Genomic DNA, 24,341 nt, shown 5'->3' on the forward strand with positions numbered 1-24,341 from the left:
TCTCTGGTACTCTTTTTTAAAAAATAAACAAGCACATCTCTTGGGATTTTTTTTATTGTTGCATATCTGGAATTAATTCTATAAACTTTGTCTATTTCAAATTCCATCCGATCTTCGTTCCTGTCGAAGGATTTTGCCAAAACATTAACAATTTTCTCTCTGATATCTTCACCTGTTTCCTCAGGAATTACACGGAATCTCAAGCAATGTTCTTTATCTCTAAGTTCCATAACAGCAATATAGTCCAATTTTTTTTCCAATTCCATATTTGTAATATCTATTCTATTCTCTAAGGTTTGCACCTTATCTTTAACATTTTTTACATCCTGTGTTAATTGCCCAATGTTATTTTTAATCTCACCCACTTCTGTTTTAATATGATCTTGTAAATCTTTAAAATCCTTTTTCATATTGCAAAATTCATCTTTAAGTTGTTGTCTGTCCTGTTTCATCTCTTGTTTCAACTCTTGTTTAAAATCACTAAATCCCTCCATAATTTTCTGGAACATGTCCAACCCTTCCTGTGTATCAATTGAAACTCTTCGCTCCAAAACTTTGGCTGTTTTCCTAGTTGTCATTCTTGAAGAAAAAAACCTTTTCTATTATTAGCCAATGTAGAGGCAAACAGTTTCTTTTCTCCCAGCAACAAAAAAGTTAATATTCCAGGCCTGTTTAACCAACACAGTTCTTATCTCCAGCACATTCAGGAATGTAAAACAAATCCAGTTCTCAGCATCCAGCAGTTAGTAAGATACACGAACAACAGATTCGTTCAAAAAAAAATTTTTTAATCCAAAATAAAAAAAAATATTCTCAGATATATTTCCTTCAAATAATCAAATCATCTTATCTAATAAGTTGCCTCTTATCCGTTTAATCTTTGTAATTCCAGCTTTAAGCCAGCTTTTTGTCATAAAAAATAAAGCAGGTTCTTTGAATTGCTCCCTTCTTCCTTAGCTTTGTATAATACGAAAAAAGTGTGACTCACCCAAGTTTCTGAGTTGCCAATTCGTAAACAAGTCTCTTTTACGATAGTAATTTAAGTTAGTTGATAAGATTTAGACAGAAGGAGGCTAGCTCGTTAAAAACATTTTTAAAAGAGAAAGAAAAAAAGTCTCGCTTACTTTCAGCACAGCCTGTTGGAAATCCAGACTCAGTCTTCCGCTGCTAGAAAAGCCTTCTTATCTCAGGGGGATTCCTGATCAAATCTAGCAATCTACAGCTCGACAGAGTTCCGTGGATAATCTCTTCGGTTACCCTTTTATCTTGGAGATCATTTACGCCAGTCAAAAATTCCTCTTGACTGGCTTTTAACTGAAATAAGCTTCCTCTGAGATAGAGCTCACTGAGAGACAATCACCAGCCAGCACTCCTTCCGGGAAGTCTTCAGGATTATATATTTTGTAAGATTTTGTTTTGTAATGAGCTTATGGGAAGCAGCAAAATGGCATGGGGGTATCTTATTTATTTATTTATTTATTTCTTAAACTTATATACAGCCCGACTAGCAATAGCTCTCTGGGCGGTTAACATAAAATACAATAAAATTACAGAATCTGATACAACAAGCATATAAAAACTACACAATCTAAAACCAAGTTACAAACATTTAACTAAGATTAAAATGCCTCAGAGAAGAGAAAGGTTTTAACTTGGCGCCAAAAAGATGATAGTGTCGGCGCCAAGCGTACCTCCTCGGGGAGACTGTTCCACAATTCGGGGGCCGCCACTGAGAAGGCCCTAGATCTCGTCACCACCCTCTGGGCCTCCCTATGCATCAGGACCCGGAGGAGGGCCTTCGTAGTAGACCGTAGTGTACGAGCCGGTTTGTATCGGGAGAGGCGTTCCGACAGATATCGTGGTCCCGCGCCGTATAAGGCTTTATAGGTTAACACCAACACTTTGAATCTGGCCCGGAAGCGTATTGGAAGCCAGTGCAGGCGAGCCAGCACAGGTGTTATATGCTCAGACCGCTTAGTTCTTGTTAGCAGTCTGGCCCCCGCATTTTGCACTAGCTGTAGCTTCCGAACCATCTTCAAAGGTAGCCCTATGTAAAGCGCGTTGCAGTAGTCCAAACGCAAGGTTACCAGAGCATGTACTACTGAGGTAAGGTCCTCCTTACTCAGGTAGGGACGTAGCTGGGCTACCAACCAAAGTTGGTAGAACGCATTCCGTGCCACCGAGGCTACATGAGCCTCAAGTGAGAGGGAAGAGTCTGAAACGACTCCCAGACTACGAACCTGTTCCTTTAGGGGAAGTGTAACCCCGTCCAGGACAGGGTATATATCCACCATCTGATCGGAGAAACCATCCACCAACAGCATCTCAGTCTTATCAGGATTGAGTCTCAGCTTGTTAGTTCTCATCCAGTCCATTGTCGCGGCCAGGCAACGGTTCAGCACATCGACCGCCTCACCTGAAGAAGATGAAAAGGAGAAGTACAGCTGCGTGTCATCAGCGTACTGATGACAACGCACTCCAAAACTCCTGATGACCGCACCCAACGGCTTCATATAGATGTTAAAGAGCATGGGAGACAAAACCGAACCGTGCGGGACCCCACATTGGAGAACCCACGGGGTCGAGCAATGTTCCCCAAGCACTATCTTTTGGAGACGGCCCGCCAAGTAGGAGCGAAACCACTGCCAAGCAGTGCCTCCAACTCCCAACTCCGCAAGCCTCTCCAGAAGGATACCATGGTCGATGGTATCAAAAGCCGCTGAGAGATCAAGGAGAATCAACAGAGTTACACTCCCTCTGTCTCTCTCCCGACATAGGTCATCAAACAGGGCGACCCAGGCTGTCTCAGTGCCAAAACCAGGCCTGAAGCCCGATTGAAATGGATCTAGATAATCGGTTTCATCCAAAAGCATCTGGAGCTGGTCGGCAACCACTCGTTCCAAGATCTTGCCCAGGAATAAAACGTTCACTACTGGTCTGTAGCTGCTGAAATCTTCTGGGTCCAAGGAAGGTTTTTTCAGGAGTGGTCTCACAGCTGCCTCTTTCAGACAGCCGGGGACCACTCCCTCTCGCAAGGAGGCATTTATCACTTCCTTGGCCCAGCCAACTGTTCCCTCCTTGCTAGTTTTTATTAGCCAAGAGGGGCAAGGATCTAGTACCGAAGTGGTTGCACGTACCTGTCCAAGCACCTTGTCCACGTCCTCGAACTGAACCGACTGAAACTCATCCAACAAAACATGACAAGACTGTGCTCCAGACACCTTGCTAGGGTTAACTGCTATAAAATGGGAGTCTAGGTCCCGGTGAATGCATAAGATCTTATGCTGGAAGTGCTCAGCGAACTCATTACAGCGGGCCACCGATGTATCTACTGTGTCCTGTAGGCCTAGATGGAGTAGCCCTCGGACGACTCTAAAAAGCTCCGCTGGGCGGGAGAGAGATGCCTTAATAGTGGCAGCGAAATGTTGTTTTTTTGCCGCCCTCACCGCTCCCACATACAGCTTAGTGGAAGCACGAACCAGCGCATAATTGCATTCATCGGGAGTTCGTCTCCATCTCCGCTCAAGCCGCCTCCTATCTTGTTTCATCGCTCTCAGCTCTGGAGTATACCAAGGAGCTGAATGAGCTCTACAGAGGAGAGGGCGCGCAGGAGCGATCGTGTCCACAGCCCGGGTCATCTCCGTATTCCACAGATTAGCCAGGGCTTCGACAGGAGCGCCAGTCCTATCAGCCAGAAAATCCCCCAGAGCCCTTTGAAAACCTTCAGGATTCATTAGTCTCCGGGGGCGGACCAATTTAATAGGTCCCCCACCCTTGCAGAGGGGAAAGGCCATTGAAAGTCTAAACTTCAGCAAGCAGTGATCTGTCCATGACAAAGGGAGAGATGTAAAACTCCCCACATCCAGATTACTATCCCCATGTCCAGTAGCAAAGATAAGGTCGAGAGTATGCCCCGATGTATGTGTTGGGCCACTAACATATTGGGACAGCCCCATGGTTGTCATGGCATCCATGAAGTCGTGAGCTGCCCCGGACAAAGTAGCCTCAGTGTGGATGTTGACATCCCCCAATACTAATAGTCTGGGGGATCTCAACAATACCTCCGAGACCACTTCCGTCAGCTCAGTTAGGGAAGCCATTGGGCAGCAAGGTGGGCGGTACACCAAAAGGATTCCCAGTCTGTCCCTCTGGCCCAACACAAGGTGCAAACATTCCAGACCAGTAACTGCATGGACATGGTGCTTGGTGAGTGAGATGGAACTCTTATAGACCACAGCAACCCCGCCTCCCCGACCCTCAGATCTACCATGATGCTGAACCAAATACCCCGGTGGGCAGAGCTGGGAGAGACTAACTCCTCCCTGTTCGCCCACCCAGGTCTCGGTTATGCATGCCAGATCGGCTGCCTCGTCCATAATCAAATCATGGACGAGGGAGTTTTTATTATGTACCGATCTGGCATTAAAAAGCAGCAACTGGAGATCTGAGAGTTGGCTGAGAGGACAACCAACAACCCTGCGGATATGAGAAGGACCGGAACGAGGTACAGCCACTACATGTCTGGGCCGCGTTCCCCTTACCTGGCACGTCCTTCTCATAACACCATACCTCCCTCTGCCCATCACTACGGCAATTGGGACCCCCTCAAGTCTCCCCGCTTGATGGAAAAACCTCTTCCCCAGGCACATTGTAAACTGTAAATGCAAAAAACTCATATACTTAAAAATACACACTCACTCATAACATACATTCATACAAATACCCACACATCCAATTCAAATCCGCACAGTAAACATAGTCCCGCACTCTGTACAAACGAACACCAACTCTGGACCTCTCTTCTTCCACGATGTCATTGTGGCTCCGCAGAAGGTTGCAACTCAGTTCTAATTGTTACTTAGATTTTTTTAACTTCATATGAAGATGTCCATATGTTGGAGGTGTAGAGGTGTCCACCACAGGCTTGGCTGTCTTGTGAAAAATCCATGCTGGCTATAGTATACAGCCACTCTCATGGCTGCATAATTACAAAGGATAAGTTGATGAACCTCCTCTTCGGATGCACACCTTAACATGGTGAGGGGGGTTGAGTGTGTTGAAGAAGCTGAGAGCAATGCCGTTAGGAGTCTAGACCAAGAGGCTAGACTCCTAGCAGGGGCACCCAAGGCGGAATGGTCAAAGCTGAGACACCAGACTAAGATCCATCCAAACTCAGAGGAAGGCAATGGTAAACCACCTCTGAATACCTCTTACCACAAAAACCCTATAAACAGAGTATCCAAAATGCAACATGGGATAGTGCTGGAAGATGAGACCCCCAGGTCAGAAGGCACTCACCGAGCTACTGGGGAAGAACAAAGGACAAGTACGAGTAGCGCTGTGACTAATGATGCAGCTGGGTCAAAGCCGAAAGGAAGCCCAGAGGCTGATGTGCACAGATGCAAAAGGAGAGTGCGGAGTTGTACGACGCACACAATAGGAACATGGAATGTGAGATGCATGAACCAGGGAAAGTTAGAAATTGTCAAGCAAGAAATGGAGCGTATCAACACTACAATACTTGGCGTGAGTGAATTAAAATGGACGGGAATGGGACATTTTCAATCAGGCAACTGCAAAATATTTTATGCAGGAAATGAGAAATTAAGAAGAAACGGTGTAATCTATAGTTATTTAAAAAAAAAAACCCTCAGCAATCCAACAGAATATTCCCACTACTATGTCACTGAATCTGGGAAATGCCCATTAATAATTCACATGAGACAGAGGAAAATCGACATCATAGCCCTGTGTCTCACTGACTATGGACACATCAGCCCACATCATGAACTTTAACAAAGGGATTTGGGTGGGGAGGGGTATTTTTTTGGCAGAGAAGCTGCCAATTCCAAAGCACTGGTGGCTCATCCCTACCAGGATGGAAGATGGGAGGATGCTTTCCCCCTCCCAACCATAAACAAGTGTTTCTGTTTCCTAATTTCCCTCCCACAGTCTGTAATTGCATGTGTTTATTTTTTTTTCAATTAATTTTTATTCAAATTTTCAAAACCAAAACAATACAAAAAAAACACAAATCAATAACTAATACAATAAAAAAGGAAAGAAGAGAAAAAAATATATAAAAATATTGACTTCAGATTTGTCATAGTTCAGCTATAAATCTATAATATATAACAAACCTATCTCTTAATAGATTATAAAATCACCTTCCTCCAGCGGTTATCTTAATTGGTTTCAAATCTCATTAACATCATATCATTTTAATCTTCCACAAAAAGTCAAAGAGAAGTTTCCAATCCTTGAGATATATATCAATCATTTTTTTCCCTAAATAAACATGTCAATTAATCCAACTCATCAAGTCTACTAAATCCAGTAATTTCAAATCGCTCTTCTGTCTTTATCCATATTAGGTCCATCTTCCATCTCCACGCATCCAAAAATCTTGCTGTCATAGTCATATAATAAAAGTCTGATAGGAATTTCCTCCATCACAGATATTTTCTTGCCATGAATTCCGAACATATCACTGAAGTATTGCTGCAAAGCCGCATCTCTGTTCCTCTTTTTCACATGATACACTAGTACATCTCTTGAAGATTTTTCCATTGACACAAAACAGGGATTAATTCTGTTAACTTTCTCCATTTCAAATTCCATCAAATCCTTCCAGTCCAGGAATTTTTTTGAACCGATAATATCTTTATCTCCAATCTCTTCAATTCCTTCAGGGACAGCGCTGAATTCCAAACTATAATATTTGTCTCCAGGATCCGTCAGAGCCAGGAAATCCAAATCTTTTTTCATGTCCATATTTAATCCAATCTCCAAAGTTTGAACCTTGCCTTTAATTTCTCTTTCATCTTTTTTTGGTTTTCCAGATCTATCTTTATTCTCCTTTCTCACAGAATCCTGAATTTCTTTCAGCTCCTGTCTCATTTCGTGAAATTCAATTTTCCACGCTTGTCTATTATTTCTCAGTTCTTGTTTTATTGACTTAATCTCATTCATTATTTTCTGAAACATGTCTAAAGATAAAGTCCCTTCTTGTACATCCATAATCTTCTTAACTGTCATTCTTAAAGCCAAAGGAACAAAACTCCTTCAATTTTCAATGTCCCAAGCAAAGAGCAGTTTATTTCTTTATCCAGTTACAAAGGAGTTAATATTTCCAACCAACTGATGTCACACGCTAGACAGTCCTTATCTCTTATATGCCCAGAAGTGCAAAAACAGCTTTAGTTCACAGCGTCCAAATAACTAGTAGCAGAGAGAATGAGCAGATTCGTCAAAAAAAAAAGTAGATCAGAAAAAATAGTCCCATGCATATATTACACAAAAGTCTTATAAATCAAAAAGATTTTTCTTATCTCTTCCAATCAGAAATCCCTCATCCGATGTAATCTTTAAAATGCTATTTTCCATATCAGCTTTTTGCAATAAAAGAAAGATAGGCTATTTTTGTTTTCTTCCCCCTTAGTTCCGTGAGTAAAGAAGGAAAGTCGTAACTCACCTAGGTTATCTTAATTGCTGTTACTTTGACAAATCTCTTTAGCTGTATAGATAAGAAAATGATAAGCACAGACAGGAGGATGTTTGCCTGCTAGTCCGTTGTTCTTTAAAGAAAAAAAACGGGTCACTTATTCAGCTGAGCTAGCATAGAAATCCTCGCTCCGTCTGAGCAGCTGGAAGCCTTTCTTTCGCAGATAATTCTGACCAATTCCAGACTCCCACAGTCACGACAAAGCTATGTGGGAAATCTCACGTTTCTTCCTTATCCAGAAGAAATTATCCCCAGTCAGAAAAGATCCTTCTGACTGAATTTATAGCTGAAAAAGTTTCATCTAAGACGGGAGCCCGTCTCAGAGCTACACAGGCGGAGGGATACTTTGATTTTTTTTAAAATGTGAATTGTGTTATTGAGTACCCTACATGTTGCATAATTTAGATGCCTTTGGAGCTGTGTGACAGAATGTAATTATCAGTCTTAAAATCCATATTTCTGAGAGCACGCAGCAGCTGTGTTTGCGTTTGCTTTTTCATTAAAAATTTTAAATTATATAAAAAAAAGAGAAATTAAGAAGAAACGGGGTTGCTTTAATAGTGAGAAGTGATGTAACAAAAGCAGTTAGGAGATATAATGCAAGGTCTGAGCGAATTATATCAATGAGACTTAACAGAAAACCTATCAACATAACCACCATCCGAGTCTATGCTCCAACGGCAAACACAGAAGAAGAGGAAATTGAGAGATTTGAAGCAGACTTACAGGAAAAAATTGATCACACACCAAAACAAGATACTCTGATAATCATGGGGGACTGGAATGCAAAAGTAAGGAACGGAGAAGAACTAGACATTGTGAGAAAATGGGGCTTAGGAGATAGAAATTAAGCAGAAGACTTACTGAATTCTGTGAAGCCAATAATTTGTTTCTTGCAAACAAATTTTTTGAGCAACCGAAAAGACGACTGTACACATGGACATCATCAAATGGTCAATATCGAAATCAAATCGATTATATACTTGGAAGCAGAAGATGGAGAAGTTCCATACTTGCTGCAAAAACAAGACCAGGAGCAGACTGCGGTACAGATCATGAACTGGTAATATTGAAAATTAGAGTAAAGCTAAAGAAGAACAACAAAGCAATCACAATGCCAAAATACAATTTAAATAACATCCCAGAAGAATTTAAAGAACAAATAAGGAACAAATTTGAGGCTTTAAACCTAGCTGATAGAGAACCAGAATAACCATGGAGTGAAGTCAGAGACATTATCCCGGAAGAATGCAAAAAGGCAATACCTCTAGTTAAAAAGAGAGAAAGACCCAAATGGATGACTGAAGAAACTCTTAAAATGGTTAAAGAGAGAAGGAAAGCAAAAGCAAAAGGAGATATAAACATGGTTAGAACCCTAAATGCAACAATACAGCGACTAGTACGTAGGGACAAAGAGAACTATTACAATAGTTACTGTATAGAAATAGAAGAGGACAACAAAAAGGGTAGAACAAGAGCCCTGTTCCAAAAGATTAGAGAAATGAAAGGGAAATTTAAACCAAGAGTAGGGATGTTAAATAATTAACGGGAACACACTGACTGATCGAGATGAAATAAAAGGAAGATGGAAGCAATACACTGAAAAATTATATAAAAGAAATGCAAGGATGACAGATTCATTCACGGTGGAACCGTATGAAAAAGAACCAGAAATTTTAGAATATGAGGTGAAAGCTGCTCATAAAATACTTGGAAGAAACAAATCAACAGGAATAGATGGCATACCAATTGAGCTACTACAAGTTACTGAGACGGAATCTGTCCAAATTTTGAAAAAATTCATCAACAAATATGGAAAATAAAGCAATGGCCCACAGACTGGAAGCGTTCCATATACATCCCAATTCCGAAGAAAGGGGACCCCAGGGAATGCACTCAAACTATTGCCTTAATATCCCATGCAATGGGATATTGCTCAATATACTGAGTAATGCTCAAGAGTCTACAACAAAGGCTCTTGCCATATATGGAGTGAGAAATGCCAGATGTCCAAGCTGGATTTAGAAAGGGAAGAGTACCAGAAATCATATTGCAAACATACATTGGATAATGGAACGAAACAAGGAGTTTCAGAAGAAAATCACCCTGTGTTTTATAGATTACAGCAAAGCCTTTGATTGTGTAGATCACAAAAAACTATGGAATGCTTTAAAAGAAATGGGGGTGCCACAGCATCTGATTGACCTGATGCATAACCTATACTCTGGGCAAGAGGCTACTCATTGGTGATCACTCGTGACCGAGTAAGATTGTCTTCCAAAATAAAGTCTGTAACAGTGGGTCCGTAAGTGACTGTGGAGGCTAATCCTAGATCCACACAGCCTTCCACAGTGAGGACATAGGTTTCCAGATGGAAGATGGTTGCGATGAGGATTTGTTTGACGTGCCTTCCACTTGGCTCATTTGTCCTGTTCGCCCTGTATTTGTGCTTCTTCGAAGTCCATAGCACCATTAATAGTCGACCTCCATTTGGTACTCTCATGGGCCAAGACTTCCCAGTTCTCGATGCTCATGTTACATTTTTTTAGGTTATTTTTAAGAACATCTTTAAACCTCTTTTGCTGTCCACCGATATTCCGCTTTCCATCCTTAAGTTGGGAGTAGAGTAGCTGCTTTGGAAGACGGTGATCAGGCATTTGAACAACGTGGCCGGTCCAGCAAAGTTGATGTTGGAAGATCATTGATTCAACACTGGTGGTCTTTGCTTCTTCCAATACATTAGTCCGTCTATCTTCCCAAGTAATTTGCAGAATTTTCCGGAAGCAGTGTTGGTGGAATCTTTCAAGAAGCTGGGAGTGGCGTTTATAGATGGTCCATGTTTCACAGGCGTACAGTAAGGTCGGTAGTACAATGGCTTTGTAAATAAGCATTTTGGTCTCCCTGTGAATATCCCGATCTTTGAACACTCTACGCTTCATTCTGGAGAATGCGGCACTTGCAGAGCTCAGACGATGCTGAATTTCAGTGTTAATGCCAGCCCCCACAGAGAGATGGCCCCCAAGACAAGAAAAGTACAAGAGGCTACTCTAAGGACAGAATATGGAGAAACCGACTGGTTCCCCATCGGAAAGGTGTATTTTATCACCCTGTTTAATCTGTATGCAGAGCATATCATACGGAGAGCAGGACTGCACCAAGATGAAGGAGGTGTGAAAACTGGAGGGAGAAATATCAATAATTTAAGATATGCAGACAATACCATACTATTAGCAGAAACCAGTAATGATTTGAAACGAATGCTGATGAAAGTTAAAGAGGAAAGCACAAAAGCAGGACTACAGCTGAACGTCAAGAAGACTAAAGTAATGACAACAGAAGATTTATGTAACTTTAAAGTTGACAATGAGAACATTGAACTTGTCAAGGATTATCAATACCTCAGCACAGATATTAACCAAAATGGAGACAATAGTCAAGAAATCAGAAGAAGGCTAGGACTGGGGAGGGCAGCTATGAGAGAACTAGAAAAGATCCTCAAATGCAAAGATGCATCACTGAACACTAAAGTCAGGATCATTCAGACCATGGTACTCCCAATCTCTATGGATGTATGTGAAAGTTGGACAGTGAAAAAAGCAGATAAGAGAAAAATCAACTCATTTGAAATGTGGTTTTGGAGGAGAGATTTGTGCATACCATGAACCGTGAAAGACAAATAATTGGGTGTTAGAATGAATTAAACCAGAACTATCACTAGAAGGTAAAATGATGAAAATGAGTTTATCATACTTTGGACACATCATGAGAAGACAGGATTCACCAGAAAAGACAAGAATGCTGGGAAAAACAGAAGGAAGTAGAAAAAGAGGAAGACAAAACAAGAGATGGATTGACTCCATAAAGGAAGCCACAAACCTGAACTTACAAGATCTGAACAGGGTGGTTTATAATAGATGCTATTGGAGGTCACTGATTCATAGGGTCGCCATAAGTCGTAATCGACTTGAAGGCACATCATAACACACACACACAAACACAGGTGGTGGTGATTGTATGGAAGGGGTCCTTGGTGATTTTACAACAGTTAAGTGCTTGGGTAGGTGGCTAGAGCAATGGTGGAAAAAGACCCAGAATGGATCTGACGAAACATGGATTAGAGCCCATGTTAAAGACTATTCTGTTGCAGTAATGGCAGTGAAGGAGTTGTTCTGTGCCACCATTGCATCAGCACTGTCGTATGGCAAAGTTCTTTTTCAGGTGGTAAAGGGGTTATTACATTCTGGAGCCCAGCGTAGTGAAGGGGAGCGTTCAGCAACCTGCTAGGAAGAGTCTACAAAATACTTTGCTGGAGAAAAAAACCTTTTTCAACAGTTTCTACATCCACTGTGATTGCCATTCCCATGAAGCTCTCCTCGAGCATTGTCCAAGCAGGTGACGTGCTGCTGGCTGATGCTTGACCCCCTTGGTATTCCCCAGGTGTGCAACAGCAAGAGAAACTGCCATTGTTCTTATGGATGGGCCCCGCCCTTCTGTTCTGGCAGAGGCTTCGGGGGAAGCATTGACAGTGGGCCCCCTCCGAGTTACATGAGTAAGTATCCGCTGCTTCCAGCCCATTTGGGCTCTTACCTTCAAGGGGCTTTGCTAGTTCCAGTCTCTGGGGAATCCACCCATGGACAGTTAGTGACTAAAGGACATTCTTGCCTGTGCTTTGGCTATTGATCATCCGTCTCACTGCAAGTTAGTTCAGGATGTGACAAAGTGTGAATGTGAGGAAGATGGTATTGCTGCTGGCAGCGTGTAAGCTCCGCCTTACAACCCTGGATATGCGCATGCGCATCAGCTGCTTCCCATCAACACACAAAACGTAGAGAGGTGCATGCAGGTGAACGGGTGGGGCCATGCAGATAGTTATTTCTTTATTTGGGACAGGTATATGCTACTTTTCAATCAAATTTCCAGGGTCTTTACCTGGCAGTCTATCTTACCGAATGGCAGAAGTTTAATCTGCAGGACTGCTGTATGTCCCAGTGGGGAGAAGACCAAAACTGGAGCTGAGTTCCTTGACTAGTTCTGGCAAGGAGGCATCCTCAACAGGGTACATCGTCCTTTTGGCTGGTAGACTCTCCCGCACAGAGAAGAATATCTACAGCTATCTACAAAGAGGGCATTGTTCTTGGCTAGTTTTGGAAAAGAGGTCCAAGCATCCCATGCAGAAGAGCCTCTACTTTTCAGCTGCCAGCAGGGTTGACTGTTCTGTAGGTGTGGGGGTGAGGACATAGATGCGGCCACACAGAGGAACAGAAGCAGCTCCTTGGCTAGTAGACATAAGTATTCCAGTGTGGGGGCATCGTTTCAGCTGCCAGCAGAGTTGACTATCCTCCACAGAGGGCAAAAGCTAAACTGGCCACAGAAGGGAGCAGCAGGAGCAGAATAGTTCTGGCAAGGAAGCATTCCAGGCTGGAAGCGTCCTCCTTTCAGCTGGCTGTGAAGCTAACTCTTCTGCACAGAAGAGAAACCAGACCTGGCCAGAAAAAGCGTCATGGCGGCTCTTGGGTTAGTTCTGCCATGGAGGTGGAAGCAATCCAGGAAGGGCCTGCCCTCATTTCAGCAGCCGGTAGAGGAGCCTTTTCAGAAGCATCTCAGGAAGCCAATGGTGAGTGGGACAAAAGTGGATTCTGATATATTTTGTATTTGAATTGTTCTTCAGGAGTTTCAGGGAGGTAGCATTTTATCTTGTTACTGTTTATGTGTTCTTATTTTAATATGTAAACCTTCTTGGAGAAATTTTGGTTCCAAAGGCAACAACAAAAGCTTTAGTTCAGGTGAAGCCTCAAATGACTCAAGTTATTTTTTCAAGAAAAGAAAAGAAAAAAGAACACTCCACAGTTTATGGAAGCTCCAGGGATCCTTGTAGTGAATGACCCTGTGGCACACTGGTACCTGGCACCGTGGTTCCAAAAGCTAGAGATAATGACTCCTTGCAAGTCCAAAGGTTTACAACATTACGTTCTCTCTTTTTTGCCCCCAGTGGCCACAGATCTCGTGGTTGTAATAGTCACTCTGGTTGGGCTGGTTCTTCTTGGTCTGGGCTTTGTGGCTGCATTTAAGAGAATGCAGTTGGAGGCTTGGTAAGTACTGTAAGTATTTTCTTCATTCATGCTACCCTTATGCTAAGGTGGTGGCAGTGTTGTTATTTCTCAAGAGTAGTTCAGTGTTTTGCTGGAAGGCATGAACCATACTTGGAAGGCTTACTAACTTCTCTGTGCTTTGCATCAATAGGCTTGCTAGAGTGATCCGGGGGAAAATGCCGTTACACTCAGGAGATAGAGTAAGTTACTGAAAGCTCTTTTCTGGAAGGCCCTAGTTCAGAAGACCTGTAAACCCAGATTCCTCTTTTACTTAAAAAACAACAACAATGATTGTAGAGAAGGAAGCCTGTGAATTTTTGACTGTGTACATCAACATCTCAAATGCTTCCTTTAGGACACTGTGCTTGTCATGTAAAACATAGATCTAGAGAAAGTCAAATCTGTTCCATTTCAAACGTTTTATATCAGTTCTATTTACCTTTATCAGACTTTAATCTTTGCAATGGAGACTGTCCAAACCCAGGCACTAGGAAGCATGACTTCATTGGGCTCTCTATGATCCACCTTGCAGACTTTATGCTTCCTTAATGATAGAAAGATACTTAACGTAATTGTTTCACTCTATAATCACAATGAGATATTTTATGTTCTTAAAAGCTACTGTCTGTAGAGCCAAGTAGCAGAAAGATAATTTTAACCTGCAAATATGGATGCTTCCAAAATTCTTCTCATCCAGATTTCTCCCTGGATTTTGGAGTCCAGAACTGGTTTATTTCCAAAGCAGAACCAGTGCACTCTGTTGTTCACCACTGTTCTCTGTTTCCATTTTTTTTTCAAATTATGCACAGAGAGCACCAGGTATGCTTTAGTGGTAGCCTGAATTTCCCTTTGCATTTTAGCTGGGCCCCCACAAAAATGGAGATGGAATTTCAGCTGTTGGAGGGGTGGGCAAATTTCTAATACATTTTCAGAGGGACAGCCTTTTTTCTCTTCATGCTTAAAAAAAGCCTCTTTGGCCACGATCAGCAGCCAATGAGACCCTTCCTCTGCAATGTTCAGCGTTCCTACCGACGGCATTCCTCTTCCTGTGCTAGTCAGATCCCTGTGGACACAATATTACACAGCATTGTTTCCAAGGTGACCTGGCACAGAAGATGTACACGGATCAAAGGAACTCAAAAGGCTGTGGAGTTGGTGATGCTGACAGTGGGTACCTGTGACGTCCTTCCCCTGGCACCACCTGTGACGCTCTCACTTGTGGCTACCAGCAGTCAGGATCATCGTGTTTATTTTTACCTCTCTCCGCTCTAGCACAGATCTCAAAAGATCCCCCTCCTAGGCCACACTACCCAACACTCTGTGTATCCAGTATAGCCTCTAGACTGTGCCTTAGTCTCTTCCTGGCTATTTTGATACCTTGTGTCTGTGTGTTTAGGTAATTCCCAACCCCCCTGAAGCCTCTTGCCTATGAAGCTCACAGCTCTGGGTTGCTCTGTGGTACTGAATGCTGATACAATATCTCCTCCTTTACCGCTGCCACCATTAGATACAATTTCTTCTTCAGCCTTGGTTACCCTGCCTTCCCCCCGTCTGTGCACTCCAGTTAAGGAATCAGGCTTTAAGTAAACCAAGAACATTTTTATTTGATAACACTAGAAATAACAAGATTACTTATATATTTCATTGACAAGCGTATGGTTTCATATATGTTTCTCTTATGTTCCTTATTCCTATTATTTGCCTCAGAACTCCTAATCCAATCTCTCAACAGCCACCTCTTACTCTCCACACCACAACTCTTCAACCCCCACCAACTCTCCAACCCCCCCACTCAACTGTCATCCTCTCATTTATACTGTCAGCCATTCAAACACACAGCCAATCATCATCCAGCATTATACAGCCCATGTACTCCCCCTTCTCACTCACTCCACTTACCATATTTCCTATAATAAACCTGCACTTACCATATTTACATTAACATACAGGAACATCACAGTACCCTCTTTGGGTAGGGAGGGCAGCTGCTCCGCAGCATGAGCAGAAAGAAGAGAGCATTGACTGCAGGGACTGTGCTGCATTAAGAATGCCTCCCCCACTCCCTCAGTAGGAAGGGTGGCACAGAGTCTAAAAGCAGGGGGCGGGGGCGGAAATCATTGCCACTTTCTTTAAATAAGATAAGCCACCCCCTTTTTCTTTGTGATCTCTGTGCATTCACACTAGGGTTGCCAGGTTCATGGCCTGAGACTGATCCTGTATCTTTAGGAGAAGAGAAAGCCAAGTGCAGGTGTTCTTGCAACACTGTAATGGGAAAAACCACAAGGTGGAATTCTCCCTTCCCCCTGCACAACTTTTAAAGATACAGAAGACCTTTTGGTTGCCAGGCCCGGCCTCCAAGAGGATCTTTAAAAGTTGTGGAGGGGGAAGGGAGAATTCCACCTTGTGGTTTTTCCCATTACAGGGTTACAAGAACACCTGCACTTGGCTGACTTTCTCTTCTCCTCAAGATACAGGATCAGTCTCAGGCCATGAATCTGGCAACCCTAATTCACACACATGGGAACTGCATCTATACAGAGTAGCAGTTTTGAAAAGACACCTAGAGCATAGCAGACCTTAGGGTCCCTGTGCAGGGAAACCCCTACCCACGTGTGGCTCAGTGGTAGAGCCAAAGCTCTCTCATTTCTCTTCAACGGCCACCTGAACAACACAACAGGAAACTTCCTGCAGAGCTTCAGAGTTCCCCTTCAGAACCATGGAGAACTGTGGAAAAATGAGAATCGTAGAGAGACTGAAGTTGACAGAGTTGCCCATCCGAAAGGGCACTTACTTTTTGATGAGGTAGCCGAGTCTTTTCCCCCCTTTTCTTTACTTATTCATCATTTCTCCCATCCTACCATTCCTTCCAAAGGGGGCACATGGTGGCTAAAATAACCAATCACAGAACAATCATTAAAACATGAGCAAAATCATCCACCAGCCTAAAGCACAAATGAGCAGCCGCAGAGGTTCTCAGCAAAGGCCTGGGCTGTTTTCACCTGAATGTTGCTAGTGTTGGGGAACAACCGGATCTCACCAGTGACGAAGTCTGGGTGGGACTGCTGAGAATGCCTTGCTTCTCTTTCTCATCACCATGCTGAAGGCAACCCGCTACCAGTGGGACAATAAGCAAAGCCTCTTTAATAAGGGTAAGCCTCTGAGCTCAGGAACTGCCTGCTCTTTTCTTTTTTGTACACTGTGCTGGAAACTGCGCTGTGTCATCATCAAATAGTAAAACTCCAGCACCATTCTTTAAAAAGATTTTTAATCCAGTGGCAGCCAGCTGCTGAGTGCAGTAGGTTATCCTTGGGCAAATGATTCTTTGAGGTAAGTCATGTGATTTAAATGTGCTTTAAATGTATGGTGTGGGTCTGCCCTTTGTTTAAAGGAAGGGGAAGAAAAAAGATGGAAGCCACTTAGCCACCTCATCAGATAGTTAGTAGCCCCTTTGGGAGGAAGCGTAGGATAAAAATTTAAGAAATAATTATATAATATTCCATAAACATTTCCATAAAAGTAGCAGAAATTCTCTCCTTCCCTTTGCTGGAAGATGCCCTATAAATTCACAGCCTTATAAATTACCCCGTCCGTGTCACAGCTGAGACATTCAGCGAGCCAAATGGAATATATATATTCTGATTTCTTATCTTTTAGGGATCACAGGCAAGCCAAGGGTCAGAATGTGGCATATCACTGAAAAATCAAGAGGCAAAATTTAATGCAAGTGTTGGCACATAGACCATGCTGCCTCAGAGGAGAACATTTTTTGATACCTAAACACCCAGAGAAAGAGCTCCCAAGGGCGATGCATGTGGCCTTACCTATTGCCTCCGTGTCAGCAGAAATCTTTTTGCTTTTTTGTCTCTCCAGTCTTCAAATAAAATGTTATTCTTCCTTTGAACATTGCACATATATGCCATTTGTGTGGTGCGTTTTACATACATATACGTCAGTCAGGAGTTGTCACAGTGACTTGGAGAAAACAATTTGTTGCATTCTGTTCAGGGATATCCACAACGATTTTTGGGTTTTTTTGTGTGTGCTTGTTTTAAAATTATTTTTCTTCTTCCTTCCAAATCTGGCTGAAGATGCCCGATTGACTTCAACAAAGTTCTGAAGAAGCAGGTTCTAACCCACTGAACCTTAATGCCACAGGGAAATGTATTTATTTTCTTACATTATAACGTGCCTTTCTTCTGTCATGGAAAACAAGGTGACATACCCTTTAAGTAGGCTCATAGAGGAGAAGGTGGTGCTTAAGATAGGATTTACTCTAACAGCAAATGTGGATGACTGAGTGGAAGCAAAGTGGAGCCACCTAAAAAGAAGGTAGTTGTTTCTACATTGTTGAGGGATCCCTGAGGTATGGAAAAGTTCAGACATTCATACATTTAAAAGAAAATGATTTGGGTTTTTAAACTGTCAAGATCACTGGATCCCAAGTCCTGAGAACCAGCTCTTGTAGGCAAAACAGCAGTTACTAACTTACCAGGGTCTAAAACCAACCTTGCCAGGTAGAATGATGCCACCACTCCTTATGTCCACCACTTTGGGTCTGGAGACTCCCAAACCTTAAATTAAATGGACAACCCTGGAATTCCAAAGAAAACAAAAGCTAAAGACCAGACTTCCTGCTTCGTGGAGCCCCAAGCAAACAGATTACTCAGTAGCAAGTTAGTCAAGTTTGGCCTGTTACTGGATTTAGTAGCAAGGCTTAATCTGAGTGAACACACACCAATAAATATGAGGCAGCTTTTTTAAAAATAATAAATTAAGAATAGCAGTTTAAAAACACCATTAGGAATAATATTGTTGGGAATTATAGAACCAGATAAAACAAAAAAGACTAATATCTCCTAGCCTCAGTACATGTTAGCAGAGCATAGGAACAATGACCCCACCATGAACAAAGAAACACATCACCCATGGTGCTGCAAGGCATCAGGGAAGATACTGGGCACTAGAACAAAGGAAAGACTAACTTTTATAGAAAAAAAGCATAGCAACTAAGACAAAGCCTAAGGGCCAATGAGAAGGCTAATTCACATGGCATTTTACTGTGAGATTAGTGCTACTTGCATCCCCATTTAATTTGCATGGTTCACATGACACTGAATCAGCAGCTATCATAGTTTTACCGTATCAACCCAATCCAATTATAATATGAAAAGGAAAGGAAAAACCATCTCACCTTCGCTGTGCTCTTTTGTGTAGGTGCTTTGCCTTGATTTTATTAAGTGGGTGGGCTCTTTTATGCCCCATCGCCAGCTCCCTCCCTCTCTGCCACCCGCAAAAGCTGCCTTTCACTCACTCCCCCCTCTATTCAGTTTCATACAGTTTTGTGTCAATTGCACCCCCAGGCTCAGCTGGGAGAGGTGTGCAATTGACAAGAAACAATGAAACTGACAAAAAAACCTCCCCTTCTCCATTAGCAATATCGGTACTCTGGAGGGAGTAAGCATGTAAAATTAGAGGCTGTATTGCCAATCACCGCAAGAAATCTAAATGTACATTGAGGAGATTAGAAATGGCACATGAATGGCCTCTGTCCCCTAATTATTGCCCCTAATCCTCTAATTTGTGGGGGTGCTGATTGCTTTTGTACTCTGTTACTGCTTAGAATTGGAGTCTGGGAAGCTCAAAATGCAGGCTCCCTGACACAATCACAGTATTTGGGAAGCTTCCCCATGCCTCTGTGCTCAAAACAACACAGGGTCTGGGAAGTATTTGCTCAGTAACCAAAACAATGCAGTTTATCCCATGCTTTTGCTGTCAGGTGGGTTTGTTTATGGCTTTCTCAAGGTTTGAAGAGCTAATTGGCTTATGAAATGTTCTCACTTGGCTCATGTAAACAAGTAGCCTGATAATCAAAACAAGCAAGCAACTTTGAGAATGCAGCTGCATTCTCAAGCGAGAGATGTCACGAGGACAGGATCAGGAGACATCACCTGAGGGGGAAACCAGCTACCTGAATGATGGGAAGATAGTGATCTAATTGGTGTAAGGTGCCCACTCCCAGGGGTCTTTGAAGGATAAATAAGCCAGCTGTGTTCATGATCTCTTTGAAATTCTGAACTCAATAGTCTAATGCTTGGGGAGGGGCTAAACATTTGGCATTACAGAGGCGGGGCCACAAGGAAACAGCAATACTAAACCTTTCTAGAGGAACACCTACTTGTGTGAAAGGAAAACAGCAGATTTGAAGGTAGGAAGTGTGAACCTTGCAAATCTGTCACAATGGCAAAAGCTGTGTCTTTCCTGTGAAGTTCAGCTCCCATTTGAATGAGTCTCAGGGAAGAACTCTGTAGTACTTTTCCATGCGATAGCCTATGTGCATTTCCACAACTTGATAGACCATTCCACTCAGCAGGCTCCACCTTTGGCCGTGAGCACTGCCTTCTCTAGATAACTCAGGTGTCTCTAGCATGAGGTCATTAATCTCCTAATGAGGCTTCATCCAGCAACAAAATCTTTCCCACAAATCTACAGGACAGAGCTATTTCCTTGACAAAAACAACTCAAAATGTCTTTGTGTCCAGAACCACTGTAATGCTGAGGACATAGAAATAAGATTCTATATTATTGTTTAGATTTTTGTCCTGCCCATCTGCTCCTCCCAGAATAAATAATCTCACTCTCTGCAGAAGAAACTTCTGGGTTCACATTAAACACCATTTTTGCTGTCCTCTGGAGTGGAAGTGAGAGCTGACCAGAGAAAACAGTGGACAAATCCAGGATTTTACTGATGGTGTGACTGGGTATCATGACGTCGCTAAATTAATATTGTTTTAAAATGTCAAGAAATTATATCATCACAGAACACAGGTAATAAAACACAGAAAATAGTGGAATAAAACACAACCTCCATCTGCTTAAAATCTTTTTTTTAAAAAGCCTGGGAAAATAAAAAGGTATTTGCCCGAGTAGGAGCAAATGGTCCTTCTAGTCATAGAATCATAGAATAGTAGAGTTGGAAGGGGCCTATAAGGCCACTGAGTCCAACCCACTGCTGAATGTGGGAATCCAAATTAAATCATACCCAACAGGTGGCTGTCCAGCTGCCTCTTGAAGGTCTCCAGTGTTGGAGAGCCCACCACCTCCCTAAGTCATTGGTTCCATTGTTGTACCACTCTAACAGTTAGGAAGTTTTTCCTGATGTCCAGTCGAAATCTGGCTTCCTGCAACTTGAGCCCATTATTCCGTGTCCTGCACTCTGGGACGATCGAGAAGAGATCCCGGCCCTCCTCTGTGTGGCAACCTTTCAAGTACTTGAAGAGTGCTATCATGTCTCCCCTCAGTCTTCTCTTCTCCAGGCTAAACAGGCCCAGTTCTTTCAGTCTCTCCTCATAAACAGTAATATGAACAGTAATATAACCTAAAATAACAACATAATAAATCATAATCACCACTAACAGAGGAAAACACAAATATAGCAGGAAGGCAAACAACCCCACCCCCCAAACATACAAGTGTGTGTGTATACAGATAGTTTTCTCCTGTTGTTCAGTCGAAATCTGGTTTCCTGCAACTTGAGCTCATTATTCCATGTCCTGCACTCAGGGACGATAACAAAGAGATCCCGGCCCTCCTCTATGTGACAACCTTTCATGTACTTGAAGAGTGCTATCATATCTCCCGTCAGTCTTCTCTTCTCCAGGCTAAACGTGCCCAGTTCTGTCAGTCTCTCCTCACAGGGTTTTTCCCCCTGTCCCCTGATTATCCTCGTTGCCCTCCTCTGACCCTGTTCTTATATTATAAGCTGCCTTTCTGCAGTTTGTTTGCATCCTTCTTAAAGTGTGGTATCCAGAACTGGACACAGTACTCAAGATGAGGCCTAACCAGTGCCAAATAGAGAAACTAGTAGTTCACACAATCTAAAAACTATATGTCTGTTAATGCGGCCTAAAATAGCAATTGCCTTTTTTGTAGCCGCATTGCACAATTGGCTTATATTCAGTTTGTGATCTACAGTCCCAAGATCCTTCTCGCATGTAGTATTGCCCCCATCTTATAACTTTGCATTTGGTTTCTTCTTTGTAGGTGTAAGACTTTGCACTTATCCCTGTTAAAATTCATTCTGTTGTTTTCAGCCCAATGCTCCGGCTTATCAAGATCACTTTGAATTTTGTTTGTGTCTCCCGAGGTATTAGCTATCCCTCCCAATTTTGTATCATCTGCAAATTTGATAAGCATTCCCTGCACCTCCTCATCCAACAAATTAATAAAAATGTTGAAGAGCTCTGGGCCCAGGACTGAGCCCTGTGGTACCCCACTTATTACCTCCCCCCAGTTTGAGAAGGAACCACTGATAAGCACTCTTTGAGTACGATTCTGGAGCCAGCTGTGGATCCACCTGACAGTTGTTACATTCATCTCACATTTAGCTAGCTTGCTAATCAGAATATCATGGGGCACATTGTCAAAACCTTTGCTGAAGTCGAGATATATTATGTCCACAGCATTCCCACAGTCTACCAGGGAGGTTACCCAATCAAAAAACGAGATAAGATTAGTCTGGCAGGATTTGTTCTTCATAAATCCATGTTGGTTTCTAGTAATCATTGCATTGTTCTCAAGGTGCTTACAGCTTTATAATCTGCTCCATAATTTTCCCAGGGATTGTTGTCAGGCTGACTGGCCTGGTTCTTCCTTTTTGCCTTTTTTGAAGATTTTTGAAGATTTTGAAGAACAGTGGTTCCAAGAGTTCTTCAACCAGTTCCTTCAATACTCTAGGATGCAGTTCATCAGACCCTGCAGATTCGAACTCGTTCAAAGTGATTAGGTGTTCCTTGACCATTTGTCTATCAATCTCAAGCTGCAATTTTGCCCCTTCAACTTCACGTTTCCCAGGAGGGTCATAGTCCCTCTTTTGGGATAAGCCTGAGCCAAAGTAGGAATTTAGCACTTCTGCCTTTTTTGTTGCTTTTAGCATCCCTCGCCAGCCTCAGCTCCTTCTCCACTTCCTCTTCTCATGGCAGCCAACCAGTTATCTCTGGGAAGCCTGCAAGCAGGACCTGAGCACAACAGCAGCACTCTTCCCGCTTGTGATTCCCAGCAACTGGTATTCAGATCCATACTGCCTTTGACAGTGGAGGAAGCCATCGTGGCTAATAGCCGTAGATAGCCTTATCCTCCATGAATTTGTCTAATGCTCTAATCCTGTGTCTTCCTTCCTCTGAACAGAAGGCACACTCAACACTTGTGGGGCAATGCTTTAATCTCCAGGTATGAAAATAATAGATTACTACTATGGCGAATTTGGGGAAATATTTCAAGTGCATTCATCTAGCTGGCCACCAGGTGTCAATGCTGCCTTACACTGGCCATTTGAAACCTTTTCCAGAAAAGGAAACTTGGACTCATCAGGGCTGTATGAAGTGAGCCCGCATTTTCTTTCAAAAACGCAACATCTTCTACTGTCACTATTATGCTAGATACACAGAACACAGAGAAATAGCACAGTCTCTTCACGGAGGGCTTATGGCCCAAATAAAATGGATAAGCTAGGAATGGGAGATCAGCAGGGCTGCTCTCTGTCAACTTTGCAGGAATCTTGTGTGTTTCTCAGCCATGTGATACAAAGAGATTCAACCTGGGTAGATTTCCTCATCACTGTCTCTGTGTGAGGAACAGATGGTTCAGTTGGAATCCCACTGGCCCAGGCACTGCTCAGGACAGGGCTTCTATCAAAGAGAAAGGGCAGGAACTGTAAAGCAGCCATGGGGAACCCAGGCCCGGTGGCCAAAGGCAGCCCTCTCCCCAGGCCACGCCCCTCACTGGCGCTGCTCCCCAACCTTCCGTGTGTGTGTGTGTGTGTGTGTGTGTGTGTAAACTAGCCTCCTGCACAGAGGTGACATTTACACTTGTAGCTCAGACCACTCTTGTCTCTGGCACCACCCACCACTAGCATGTGGCCCCCAGGACATTCCTCAGCTTGAACTATGGACCTCAGGCTGAAAACGCCTCCCCTCCACAGTGCACAGTTAAGGAGCAGGCATGCATTGACCCATGAATAATGTTGACGGGATTGGAGGGGAGGCAGGGGGCAGTGGCTGAGCAGAACAAGTGAGAAATGGAACTGTTTTCTAGATCAGAAGAAGCTTTGCCAAAGGAGCAGGCTCTTAAAGGCAGATCATGTAAACGGGAGAATGGAAGTCACTTTTTTTTTTGACAGGGAAGAGGGACCGGTGGCCCTCCAAATGCTGTTGGCTCCAGCCAGCAAGGCCAATAGTCAGGGAGTTGGGGTCCAACAACAGATTCCCCATCCCTCTTTTTACAGGGTCCTTTTGAAGGGAACCTGCTGCCTGGGGTGGCTTCTTCTCTCCCTCCAGGTGCTGCAATGGTGACATCCTGCCCTTGCAGCGTTGAAAGGCAGAGGGACCCTTTTGCACTTTAATGGTGACTGGAAAAGATTCTTGCTTTTGAATTCTGAACTGTCACTTCCTTGGCACAGCTTTTTTAAAACCAGAAAATTGAATTTGAACCAGGCAAAGCAAGGCCAAACAGAGAGTGAAGGTCACAGAATGAATGACAGAAAGCACAGAGATGGAAGTAGCAGCTCAGCAGGATGGACAATAAATGAACTTGCACCAAGCAAGAGAGGGATTGCAAAGGGGGTTGTGACCAAAAAAGAGGACACAGGTAGCCAAAACAGGAGGATACGGATTTGCATAAAATTTGGATATGCTAATATATGTGTATAGATGCAAATTCAGAAATGCTTGCAGTGACCAGGTGATCTCTTTGCC

The 24,341-nt window shown here is 43.0% G+C and overlaps 1 protein-coding gene and 1 long non-coding RNA gene across 2 annotated transcripts in view; both read left to right on the forward strand.

The window, feature by feature from the left end:
- Positions 1–12,184, forward strand: part of LOC133386132 (disintegrin and metalloproteinase domain-containing protein 20-like) — a 90,358-nt gene extending 78,174 nt beyond the window's left edge. The window contains exon 19 of the mRNA XM_061629738.1: positions 11,942–12,184. Coding sequence (XP_061485722.1) covers positions 11,942–12,184 — 243 coding nt within the window. The remainder of the gene's footprint in view (positions 1–11,941) is intronic.
- Positions 12,185–13,494: 1,310 nt separating this feature from the next.
- On the forward strand, positions 13,495–17,494 carry LOC133386031 (uncharacterized). The gene is made up of 3 exons (XR_009763062.1): positions 13,495–13,593; positions 13,745–13,793; positions 17,248–17,494. It is a non-coding gene; the product is annotated as an uncharacterized LOC133386031 (long non-coding RNA).
- The last annotated feature ends 6,847 nt before the right edge of the window (positions 17,495–24,341 follow it).

This window comes from Rhineura floridana, chromosome 5 (assembly GCF_030035675.1).
Source record: "Rhineura floridana isolate rRhiFlo1 chromosome 5, rRhiFlo1.hap2, whole genome shotgun sequence".
Taxonomy (NCBI): domain Eukaryota; kingdom Metazoa; phylum Chordata; class Lepidosauria; order Squamata; family Rhineuridae; genus Rhineura; species Rhineura floridana.